Raw genomic sequence first — 12913 nt, forward strand, 5'->3', positions numbered from 1 at the left:
GGAAAAAAAAGTCAAGAGAACAGGATGTGGATGAACTAGAAGAAGTCGCCCAGATTTGCAAAAAACCTCTGGCACCATCTGTACACAAGTGAAAAGGAGAACAAAGTTATTATTACTCCGGATCCGATGCAGCACAAAAAAAGCTCAGTAAGATAAAGAACACAATAACAATTTTTAGAAAATCGTAAGTACAAATTTCAGTACTGTACTGTGCACATATACATAGCTAGACTTTTACACAGTACAGTATTTGTCAACGTGGAGCGGAGAGTGGGTTTGTAAGTTGGGTAGGTGGAACACTTGAGGAGGGGGTGGGGCAGGTGGCAGAGAAGGAGTGTCAGGGTGGGCGGTGGTGCAGGTGCAGACACACCCAGCCCTGAGACACCAGGCAAGACCATTTGATTCCAAACAATTGGTTCACTGATCTTTACAGAATGTCTCTCAGGTGCTTCCTGCTCCCTCCTCTCTGCCTTCCCCTTTTCCCAATCACGATTGCCCTCTCCCTGCCCCCTTCCCACTCTCAGTCCACAAAAGAGACACGTATCAGAATCATTGTCACACACAGGTTCCATGAAATGCATTTTTTTTTGCAGCAGTACAGTGCAATACATAAAATTACTACAGTACTGTGTATGTATGTGTATATATACACACACACACACACGTTTTTATGTGTGCCTAAGGCTCTTGCAGAGTACTGTATAAATACATAAGATAGCTTATGTACATAGACTGATAGTATGTCCATAAAGTGATGCTAGGCAGTACAGAAGGTGACCCTGACAGGAAATGATGAAGCAGTGGTGGCTGGGAGTGTAGAGGGGTGGGTTACTGGGGGGAGGTGTAAGGATCAGCCTTACTGCTTGGGGTAAGTCACTGTTTTTGAGACTGGTGAATCTGATTGCTACCCTTTTAGGATACAAGTGGCTCATGAGAACACAGCAAAATGGTCAATGAAACAACTTTGCAAATCACAGGTGAATAGATTCACTTGCACAAAACACAGAAAATGCTGGAGGAACTCAGGAAGTAGGCAGCATCTCTGGGAGAGGAATAACCAGTTGATTTTTCAGTCCCAAACTACTATTTTTCAACTTTAATTTGTTCTTTCTTCCCTGGGCTACGGAACGTTCCCTGGCTCAGGATGTGCGGAGACAATATTCCAGAAAATAATCAGGTGGGAGGGAGTGGTCAGGGTTGTCAGTCCCTAATCTGTCTCTCCAACCTGCAAAACAAAGGCCCTTAATGTCAGAGAAACATTGTTACTGATGTACACTCAGTGGCCACTTTATTAGGTACACCTATACACCTGCTCGTTAATGCAAATATCTAATCAGCCAATCATGTACATAAGAATATAAGAACTTAAGAAATAGGAGCAGGAGTAGGCCATCTGGCCCATTGAGTCTGCTCTGCCATTCAATAAGATCATGGCTGATCTGACTCATCTCCACCTATCTGCCTTTTGCCTATAAACCTTAATTCCATGTAGCAACAACTCACTGCGTAAAAGCATGTAAACTCGGTCAAGAGGTTCAGTTGTTGTTCAGATCAAACACCAGAATGGGGAAGAAATGTGATCTGAGTGACTTTGACCGAGGAATGGTTGTTGGTGCCAGATGGGCTGGTTTGAGTATCTCAGAAACTGCTGATCACCTGAAATTTTCACACATATCAGTCTAGAGTATACAGAGAGTGGTGCAAAAACAAACAAAAAAATACCCAGTGGGTGGCAGTTCCGTGGGCAAAAACACCTTGTTAATGAGGCAGGTCAAAGGAGACTGGCCAGACTGGTCCAAGCTGACAGGAAGGCGACAGTAACTCAAATAACCAGCAGTGTGGAGAAGAGCATCAGTGTGTTGAAGTGGATGGGCTACAGCAGAAGGAGACAAAGATATGCTCAGTGGCCACTTTATTAGGTGCAGAAGCTACAAATTAAATTAGCCATTGGGTGTATCTTCTAGGAATGATTGATGTCAATTCCACATTCTGGGAAGTCTCTCTCAGTTGTAACGTGTCAAGCACGATGTCAGCAATGGACTAATCCCAAATGAGAACCCCAATTCTCCTAATTGTACAAAATATGGATTTCAAAATCTACTCTTTGGAATAGAAATAGGATGTTGCCCACCATCATCCATCTAAATCAAGTAGGTTTTTAATTCAGATTTTCTATAACAATTCAGAAGTTTGATTTGCAAAGCTGTTATGCCATATTATGGCAATGCTAATTGCAAGGAAAGAAACTATTCTTGAGATAACACGTCAAGAAATCTCCTTTCAGAGCAGATATATGGCTTTATTCCAAAAGCACATTGGAATTAAAGGCTTCACTATCTGTGCTCCATTTATCACAATGCTGTTCAACCCCCTCCCCAACACCTCTTCCCTTCAGGGTCACTTTCACCGGATTTCACCCATTTCAAAATGTGAAAACATTGTGCCGAGGCGTTTTGTGCTTTCCAAAGAAGCAGGTTTTTATGTTGCTTCTGAGGTTTAATTACCTTCAGGAGAGCATGGATTTTGCATTCAGCTGATCGCAGACACACAAAGCAAAATATTTACAAAAGAGAGTGACATTTATTGTCCATATTGATTTTCCTCCTGAGCAGGTAAAGAGTTTTAATTAAAATTAGAATTTTGCAAAAAAAAAAGCAGTGGTTGTGAAGAGGATATGCAGTCGCTTTATTCCAAAGAAGCATTTAATAGAGCTGCAACAAATTGACCTATGCTGCCTTTCAATCACACAGATCTTTTGCTTGGAACTGCTTTTATCACATACATTCCCTTAAGAGGTTGCAATTTAGCAGAAGCTTTCCTACGAACAAAGACAGCCTCCAACAACGAGAATGGTGCAAAAAAAAAGGCAGCAACTTAAGGCAGGTCAACAAATGTTAGGGTCGGCGCTGTGCCACAGAATTGTCAATGAAGAGTCCATCTGATTTGGAGGCTTGAGTGAATCCATTTTGACCACTGTGTTAGGCAGCCACATGTAGCTTCAAAAAGACGCTATCCCTAGTTGAACATAGACTAACTCAGAGAAAGTAAATAATTAGTTTTATTTGTTGCATGTACATTGAAACATGCAGTGAAATGCGTCACTTGCATCAACGATCGACACAATCCGAGGATGTGAAATAAGGAGAAAATTCAGAAATCAGAGATGCAAAGGGAGTTGGGAATCCTTGGAAGGAATTCCGAAAGGTTAACTAGTAGGTTGGGTTGTTGGTAAAGAATGCAAATGCAATGTTAGCATTCAATTTGAGAGGACTAAGCTGGTCCTAGAATGATGTAATGCTGAGGTTTTATAAGGCAGAGGTCAGACTGCACTCGGAGAATTGGGAGCAGTTTTGGGCCCCTTATCTGAGAAAAGATGTGCTGGCGTTGGAGAGGAGGTTCACAAGAATGACTCCAGGAATGGAAAGGTTACCATATGAAGAACATTTGATGGCTCTGGGCCTGCACTCACAGGAGCTTAAAAGAATGAGGGGGGGAGGGGGGAGATCTGACTGAAACCTATCGAATGCTGAAAGTGGATGTGGAGAGGATGTTTCCTACAGTGGGAGAGTCTAGGACCAGAGGACACAGGTAGAGTGGATGTGGAGAGGATGTTTCCTATAGTGGGGGAGTCTAGACCAGAGGGCACAGGTAGAGTGGATGTGGAGGGGATGTTTCCTATAGTGGGGGAGTCTAGACCAGAGGGCACAGGTAGAGTGGATGTGGAGAGGATGTTTCCTATAGTGGGGGAGACTAGACCAGAGGGCACAGATAGAGTGGATGTGGAGAAGATGTTTCCTATAGTGGGGGAGTCTAGACCAGAGGGCACAGATAGAGTGGATGTGGAGAGGATGTTTCCTATAGTGGGGAGGGGTCTAGACCAGAGGTCATGGCCTCAGAAGAGAGGGATGCCCATTTAGAACAGAGATGAGGAGTAATTCTTTTAGCCAGAGGGTGGTGAATCTGTGGAATTCATTGCCACAGACGACTGTGGAGGCCAAGCCATTGGGTATATTTAAAGCAGATGTGGATACGTTCCTGATTTGTCAGGATGCTAAACGGAGAAGGCAGGAGAATGGGGTTGAAACGGATAATAAATCAGCCAATGGTGGAGCATTCTCAATAGGCCGAACAGCCTAATTCTGCTTCTATGTTTTATGGTCTAATGATTTTACATTCTGGATGAAGACTTCAAGTATCGCCATGCTTCCAACTTAGCATTCCTAATGCGTACGTCTTTGATATGTGGAGTATTGTTTAATTTATTGAGTGATACAGCACAGTAACAGGTTCTTTTTGGCCCAGTGAGCCTGGAATGCCCAATTACACCCATGTGATCAATTAACCAACTAACCCGTACATCTTTGGAATGTGGGAGGAAACTGGAGCACCCGGAGGAAACCCACGCAGTCACAGTGAGAACGTACAAACTCCTTACAGCATAAGTGAAGCTGGGTCACCAGCGCTGTAAACATGTTAGGCTAACCGCCACACTACTGTGCCGCCCCTAGGATAAAGTTCACTAGAAGCACATCTTTATTTTGGCTCTCCATTAAGAAACGGACTTTAAAATCCATACCCTGTTCCAGTCTCCCCCCAGCCTTGCCTCTCTTTCTGTCCTTGCAATCTCTTCCATTCATGTAACATTGCCAGAGCACAGAGCTTGTCCAATTCCAGCTTTAATATTGACAATATTCACGCGGACTGGATGGCGGGGGGTTTAATCAGGATCGTAACATAGGAGATAAGTCAACTATAAGTCACTCATAAGTGGCTAATACACTCAATTTCTTTCTAAAAGGGTTTATCTAACTAATTTTACAAATTTATTATTAAACACACAGCATATATTTTCCTCACATGAATATAGTGATAAGTCAATTATAAGTCAATAGCATCATAACATTTTAAGTAATGGATATTAAACACACAGCGCATATTTTCCCTGTATGAACATATAAATCATTGAAACACACCAATATCGCTGAATCAGTGGGAGCCCTGGGCTTGTTTCCCTGCAACAAGACGGTCCCATCGAGGGGCGAAGGGAGACAGCGATACTCGAAGGGGGTTCCTTATGTCCAGTCTATTCCACAATTTAGGTTTATTAGCTCTCAGCACTTGTTTCTGTACTGCTTGCTCACGTTTTTTCTGCTCAAAAAACTCAGCAGCTTTGTCTTTAAGAGCAGGGTGCTTGGACTCAGGGTACCGAAGCAGTTCTCAGGGCTTCATCAGACCGCCTCCGGGCCGAACTCCCGGCCGCCTTGGCCAGTGCGGCTGGTCGGGGTGGGGTGAGAGGACAAGGTGAGGGCCGGAGGTCCCCGTACCGGGGCTGCGGCGGTCAGAGTCCGGAGAGAGCGGCCGACCGAGCGCGGAGAGTGACAGGATGCCCCCTCCACCCACCGGAGGATCTATCGGCCGACAAAAGTTTGGAGTGAGGTAGCTGCTCTGCGAGGTACCTGAGCCTGAATGAGGTCGTCTGCGAGTGTTTTAGCACCGGGTTCCCCGCGGACATTCGGTGTGGTGAGCAGGATCAGAGGCGGCGCCCGCCCGTCCGCGCTCCGGGCCGCTACCAACGGCGCTTCCCGCCGGCCGGCCGGCCGGCCGCGCGATCCCTGGCGCGAGGGTGTCACTGCGGTTCGGCGGCCGGTGACCTCGCGTGGGCGTGACAGGGAATGAGGAAAAATATGATCGTTGATCATATCATCAATGAGCGGTTGATATGCATGTGTAGCTGACTCATATCGTTTTATATTGACAAATCATATTTCCTCGCGGCCCGGTAGCACATGCATTGCGGCCCGGTGGTTGGGGACCACTGCATAAGATGCATTAAGTGGACCGCCGGAGACTTTTCCCCCAGGATGGAAATGACTTAGTAGCAGGGGCCACAATGCTAAGGTAATTGGAGAAAATCTCCTAAAAAACTTCTAAGGAAAACTTTCTTAGGATTTTGCAAAGATTTGGCATGACATCTAAAATCTTTGACAAACTTCTATAGACGTGTATTGGAGAGTATATTGACTGGCTGCACCACAGCCTGGTATGGAACATCACTGCCCTTGAACAGAAAATACTACAAAAAGTAGTGAATACAACCCTGTCCATCACAGGTAAGGTCCTCCTCACCACCGAACACATCTACATGAAACGCAGCATCTATCATCAGGGACCTCTACCACCCAAGAAATGTTCTCTTCTTGCTGCTGCCATTAGCAAGAAGGTACAGGAGCCTCAGGACTCACTCCACCAGGGTCAGGAACAGTTATTACCCCTCAGCCACTATGCTCTTGAACCAAAGTGGATAACTTCACTCAACTTCACTTGCCTCATCATTGAAATGTTCCCACAACCTATGGATTCACTTTCAAGGACTTTTCATCTTATGTTCTTGATAATTATTGTTTATTTATTATTAGTAGTATTTATTTTTTGTATTTGCACAGTTTGTTGTCTTTTGCATAATGATTAAACACCCAAGTTGGCGCTGTCTTTCGTTGATTCTGTCACTGTTGTTGTTCTATGGATTTATTGAGTTTGCCCGCAAGACAATGAATCTCAAGGTTGTATATGATGACATATATTTACTTTGAACTTTGGAAGATGGTAGAGATAGTTTTTTTTTACTCAGAATACAGTGAGAGCATGGAACACACTGCTAGGGGTGGTGGAGCTGTCAGATACATTAGGGGCATTTTAAAGACTGTTAAGACAGGCAGGTGGATGATAGAAAAACAGAGGGCTATGTGGGAGAGAAAGGCCCTCACTTGCCCTCTAATCCTTCCACCAGTCACATAAAGCTCCCCTCCTGTGAACATCTTGCATCCTGTTTGAGGGTGAGGGGTGGAATCTAGGGCGTTATGGCATGAACTGGCTTTCTCTTGTTTTGTCAAATAGACCCCTTTCTTTGTCAGGAAACATGCAGCAGAATGTGATTGGTGTCAATGAGCGGTTGACGGTCAGCACGGTCTCAAGGGGCCGAATGGCCTGTTCCTGCACTTCACGATCCTGCTGTAGGAAAGGCGCCATTAAACTGGGAAATGTGCAGAGAACATTACCGAGGATATTGCCAGGACTCGAGGGCCTGAACTATAGGGAGTGGTTAAACAGGCTAGAATTGTATTCCACGGAGACTGAGGGGCATCACTATAGAGGTGTATAATGTCTTGTGGGTATAAATAGGGTGAATACACTTAGCCTTTTTCCCAGGGGTGGGGAATCAAGATTCATAGGTTGAAGAGGAAACATGAAAGATTTAAAAATGATCTGAGGGACAACACAGAGGCTGGTATGGAGTGAGCTGGTATGGAGTGAGCTGGTATGGAGTGAGCTGGTAGGGAGTGAGCTGGCATGGTGAGCTGGCATGGAGTGAGCTGGTAGGGAGTGAGCTGCCAAAGGAGGTAGTCGAGGCAGGTATAACCTGTAGCCCATACTAGGTTACAGGGAAAAGCCAGGAGAATGGGGTTGAGAGGATAATAACTCGGCCATGATGGAATGGCCCAATTCTGCTTCTATATTTAATGGACTTATAAAAACAAGGTTTATAAGACAGGAGAGGTACACGGATAGGATATGTTTAGAGGGAATAAGGCCGAACATGGGCAGGATGGGACTACCTGGGGGGGGGGGGCACCGTGGATATGTTGGTCTGAATGAGGTGACAGGGCCATAAATTGGTCTCAGGTCATCAAGACCAAATGGTGTTCAATTTGAAGTTTATTGTCAGTCAACTATACACATGTATATAGCTAAACAAAACAATGTTCCTCAGGACTAAGGTGCCAAACACGATACATTCAGTACTGTACACATGTACAGTATATAGCTAGGGAGACTACGACTTTTGCACAGTACTGTATTTGTCAACGAGGAGTGGAGAGTGAGTTTGTAAATCTGGCAGGATAGAAGGATGTTGGGAATGGTGAGGGTGGAGTGCTGCGGGAGGGGTGTAACTAGGTGGTATTGAAGGAGTGCCAGGGTGTGGATACAAACACACCCAAGCCCTGAGACATCAGGCAAAGGGACTTGATTCCAGAAAACTGGTTTATTGATCAGAACAGAATGTCTCTCTGGTGCCTCCCACTCCCTCTTCTCTCCCTTCCCCTTTTTCCAGCCATGATTCCCCTCTTCCCAGCCATGATTCCCCTCTTCCTGCCCCCTTCCCACTCTCAGTCCACAATAGAGACCCAGATCAGAATCAGGTTTACCATCACTCACATATGTCATGATATTTGTTTTTTTTTTGTGGCAGCAGTACAGTGCATAAAATTTCTTCAGAAAAGTCCAAAAGTCTTAGGCACCCTAGCTAGATATATATGTGCCTAAACTTTTGCACAGTACTGTACCTCAAATACAGCACCAAAATAACATGAACATAGTATTATTAACAGGTGAAAAATTCTGTGGATGTACAAATTGACATCAAGTACATTTACGACATGTAGTTAAATATATAGCAGGATTACTGCTACTGGCCCTTTCATAAATACTACGTATGGGGTGGTAACAGGGTGTTCAGAAGTCTCACAGCCTGGGGAAGAAGGTGTTGCCCAGCCGGACAGTACTCGTTCTAATACTGCGGTACCTTCTGCCTGATGGTGGGAGGTCAAAGAGATTGTGGGACGGATGGGAAAGTCCTCGACCATGCTGTGGGCTCTGTGAACTGATGTTACTGAAAGTGTCTCCGACCCTTGCTCCCAACAGATGTAAAGGTTCTGGAAAACCGGCACTTGATCGAGAGCGTTCAGGAGCAGGTACACGCCGCTCTCCTCGACTACGCCATGTGCAACTACCCCCAGCACGGAGAAAAGTTTGGACAGCTGTTGCTGCGGTTACCGGAAATCCATGCCATCAGTAAGCAGGCAGAAGAATACCTGTACTATAAACACCTAGGTGGTGAGGTACCATGCAACAACCTGCTGATCGAGATGCTTCATGCCAAGCGAGCTTAGAACCAAACCTTGATCTCCAGACTCCCAAAGGCAGGTCGTGGATTCCATTTTATATATATAAATATATATTATATTACTTTATATTATTACTAAAATCACTGTAATTTGATAGTAATAAAATGATTTTTAAGTATACAGGACCTATGTAATCTTGGAATACCTGAGAAGAATATTTTCAGATGTTGACCATGTTTTTCCTATCCTTGTAAAAATGTTGGCTTTATTTTGGTAAACCAATCTTCAACGGGGCTGCGAAACTGCCAGCGTGTAAAGAATGGAGTTTACATGGAGTTGAGCAGCGTAACGGGCACTTCTGTTCACTGTGAGTGCACTAAGCGTTCAGAGTTTACACCTGATTCTTTAGAGATGTACATTAGAAGGTTAGAAACAGGAGAGAGTTAGAAGGTTAGAAGGAGTTTGGCCGTGTGTTTCCCTGAACCTCTGCTTTTGCTCACGAAGGTCAGGGTAGAGTTGGTGTTTGAAATGCATTCCCCCATCTTGACTCTCTGTATGGACTCTGACAGAGGCACAATCCAAAGATCCCTAAGGTGAAGGTTTTCCACACGCCACACGACTGTGCATGAGAGGGAACGCCTTGTTCTGACTGAACATAAAATGTGTTGGTTCTCTGATATTTTCAGAGGTCTTTGCTATTGAAAACTGTAACCATATTAGAAATTACAGTGTTCCCTTCAGTAATCCTCTCTTCACACACCTGTACCTAGAACTGCACACCTGTACCTTATTTAATATTTGAAAACTGAAAGCACTTGTATTTTTATTGAGTTGCCAGCAGTTGTGTTTGTCATTTTTATGCTTTGAACTTGTTTTATTCTGAATATTATGGTAAATTGTACAAAATAAACCGACATAGAACAACTGTTTTATGGAAATTAATATTTCATGAGTAAACAACTGCTATTTCTCTCCTATTTAAAACTTTTTGCCATAACAACTATACTGCATAAACAGTTGTATGTTGCTCTTTCTCATGTTCGGTTCACCTTTTAGAGAAATAAACTGATGAAATTTCTATATCTGCGCTGTTCCCATTCATAAATCTGAGGGTGCCATAAAAATGTGGCAGGTTACCCAAAACCTGTAGATGCAGGAACTTTTATGTCATTCACAGTTCTATTTTGCCTACATTTTTTAAGCTCAAAGTTCATTTATTATCAAAGTAAGGTTATAAACCTTGAGATTCATCTCCTCACAGGCAGCCACAAAACAAGAAACCCAAAAGAACCCATAAAAAAATGATAACACCCAATGTGCAGATTAGAGGAAAAACAAATTGTACAAAAAACAAAAGTGGGCAAATAGAATTTAGAATGAAAGTGAAACAAAAAACTAAATTTCTATACAGCCTGTCACATCTTTTTCAGAATTTTAATGCATCCAATAGTGGGGTAGTCTAGGACCAGAGGGCGCAGCCTCAGAATAGAAGGATGTGCTTTTAGAACGGAGATGAGGAGGAATCTCTTTAGCTAGAAGGTGGTGAATCTGTGGAATTCATTGCCTCAGAAGGTTGTGGAAGTCAAGACACTGGATATATTTACAGCGTACGTTGATAGTTTCTTGACTGGTGAGGGTGTCAAAGGTTACGGGCAGAAGGCAGGCGTTTGGGACTGAGGGGATAATAAACCTGGTGGACTGGATTAATCTGGTGGATTATTCACCACTTTCTCCATGACTGTATGACTCCAAATGCCTAAGATCCTGTAGGGCTTGACAGGATATGGTAGATGTTGAGATGTTTCCACTGGTGGGAGAGTATGAACTAGGGGACATGGTCATAAAATAAAGGGATAGTCAACTAAAACTATGGTGCATAGAATCTTTGCCTGTTAGGAACTTTCTGCCCCTGAGGGTGTAGAGGCCTGGTGGAACAGACTTGATTTGCCAAATGGACCAATACTGCTCCTATGCCTTATGGTCTTATGACAAAATAGGAAATCCTCCATTTTGTCATGGGTGATATTGGTTATATTGCTGTTTGAGGGAGTTTCTGCATCATTTCTGTATGCCTATAATAACTTCAAACAAATTATGGCAACTTCTTTGCCTGTTACCACAAGAGCTTGCAGAGAGTTTTCAGCACAGCTCAGCGCTTTATATAATCCATCCTCCCTCCAGGGACTCTGTCTGCATCTCTCTTGGTAAAGCAGCCAATATTCTCTCTTCCATTTCCTATCAGGCAGGAGGTAAAAAAGCCTGAAAACATGGAACTCCAGGCTTAAGGAGAGCTTCAAGGGACACAGCTCAAATTAAAAGGACATCCTTTCAGAGCAGAGATGAAGATGAATTTCTTCAGTGAAAGGGTGATGAGCCTGTAGAACCAGTTGCCACAGACTGTTGTGGAGACTCAGTCATTGGGTATATTTAAAGCAGAGGTTGATAGGTTCTTGATTAGTAAGGGTGTCAAAGGTTAAGGGGGAAGTCAGGGAAATGGGGTTGAGAGGGAAGAATGGCCTAATACTGCTCCTGTATCTTATGCCCTTCTATCCCACTGATATAAGACAATTGAGGAGTTCCTGAATACATAAGATGGACTTGATTTCGAAATCTACCTCAAGCAGAAGCAGTGTGTAGTGGGACTGTCGGAAAAACAGGCAGATAATGGGGCAAAATTGCAGTCAGTGGGATGATTTGCAGTGTAACGGGGCAGCGTAACAATGTGGGAGTTGTATAAAGGCCTCCAAATAGTTGCAAAGCTGTGGGCTACAAATAACAATGGAGATAGAAAATGTGCATCTAAAGGGCAAAGTTACAATAGTCACGGGGGATTTCAATATGCAAGTAGGTTGGGAAAGCCAGGATGGTGCTGACTCTGAAACCCAAGACAGAGAATTTGTAGAATACCCATGAGATGGCTATTTAGAGCAGTTTGTGGTTGAGCTCACTAGGGGATCAACTATACTGGATTGTGTGTTATGTAATGAACTAGATTTGATTAGGAAGCTTAAGGTAAAGGAACCCTTTGGAGACAGTGATCATAATATGAAAGAATTCACTCTGCAATTTGTGAGGCAGAAGCTAAGGTCAGATGTATCAGTATTACAGTTGAGTAAAGAGAATTACAGAGGCATGAGAGAGGAGCTGGCCAAAGTTGAGTGGAAAGAGACACTAGCAAAGATGAAGGCAGAACAACAATGGCTGGAGTTTCTGGGAGTAACTCAAAAGGTGTAGGATATATACATCCCAAAGAAGAACAGGTAAGATGATGCAACTGTGGCTGACAAGTGAAGTCAAAAACAACATAAAAGCAAAAGACAGGGCATATAATAGAGCAAAAACTAATGGGAAGTTAGGGAAGTTTTTAAAATTGATCAGAAGACACACAACAATGCCTCAAAGAAAAGATGAAATATGAAGGTAAATTAGGCAATAATATCAAAGAGGATATCAAATGTTTTTCAGATATTTAATGAATAAAAGAGAGGTGAGAGTAGATATTGGACTGCTGGAAAATGATGCTGGAGAGGTAGTAATGGGGACGAAGGAAATGGTGGATGAAATGATTAAATATTTTACATCATTCTTCTCTGTGAAAGACATTAGCAGCATGAAGGAAGTTTGAGAGCGTCATGGGGCAGAAGTGAATGCAGTTGCTATTTCGAGAGAGAACCTTGGGAAGCTGAAAAGTCTAATAGACAATAGACAGTAGGTGCAGGAGTAGGCCATTCGGCCCTTCTAGCCAGCACCGCCATTCACTGTGATCATGGCTGATCATACACAATCAGTACCCCGTTCCTGTCCCTCTCCCCATATCCCTTGACCCTGCTATCTATAAGAGCTCTATCTAACTCTCTCTTGAATGCATCCAGAGACTAGGCCTCCACTGCCTTCTGGGGCAGAGCATTCCACATATCCACCACTCTCTGGGTGAAAAAGTTTTTCTGCATCTCTAAATGGCCTACCCCTTATTCTTAAACTGTGGCCTCTAGTTCTGGATTCACCCATCA

At 43.7% G+C, this 12913-nt stretch overlaps 1 protein-coding gene across 1 annotated transcript in view; it reads left to right on the plus strand.

The window, feature by feature from the left end:
* The window catches only part of LOC132377495 (nuclear receptor subfamily 5 group A member 2-like), an 82924-nt gene extending 73663 nt beyond the window's left edge, over positions 1-9261 (plus strand). Inside the window, exon 6 of the mRNA XM_059943772.1 lies at positions 8701-9261. Coding sequence (XP_059799755.1) covers positions 8701-8948 — 248 coding nt within the window. The 3' untranslated portion in view covers positions 8949-9261. The remainder of the gene's footprint in view (positions 1-8700) is intronic.
* The last annotated feature ends 3652 nt before the right edge of the window (positions 9262-12913 follow it).

The sequence above is a fragment of the Hypanus sabinus genome, chromosome 18 (genome assembly GCF_030144855.1).
Source record: "Hypanus sabinus isolate sHypSab1 chromosome 18, sHypSab1.hap1, whole genome shotgun sequence".
Classification (NCBI taxonomy): domain Eukaryota; kingdom Metazoa; phylum Chordata; class Chondrichthyes; order Myliobatiformes; family Dasyatidae; genus Hypanus; species Hypanus sabinus.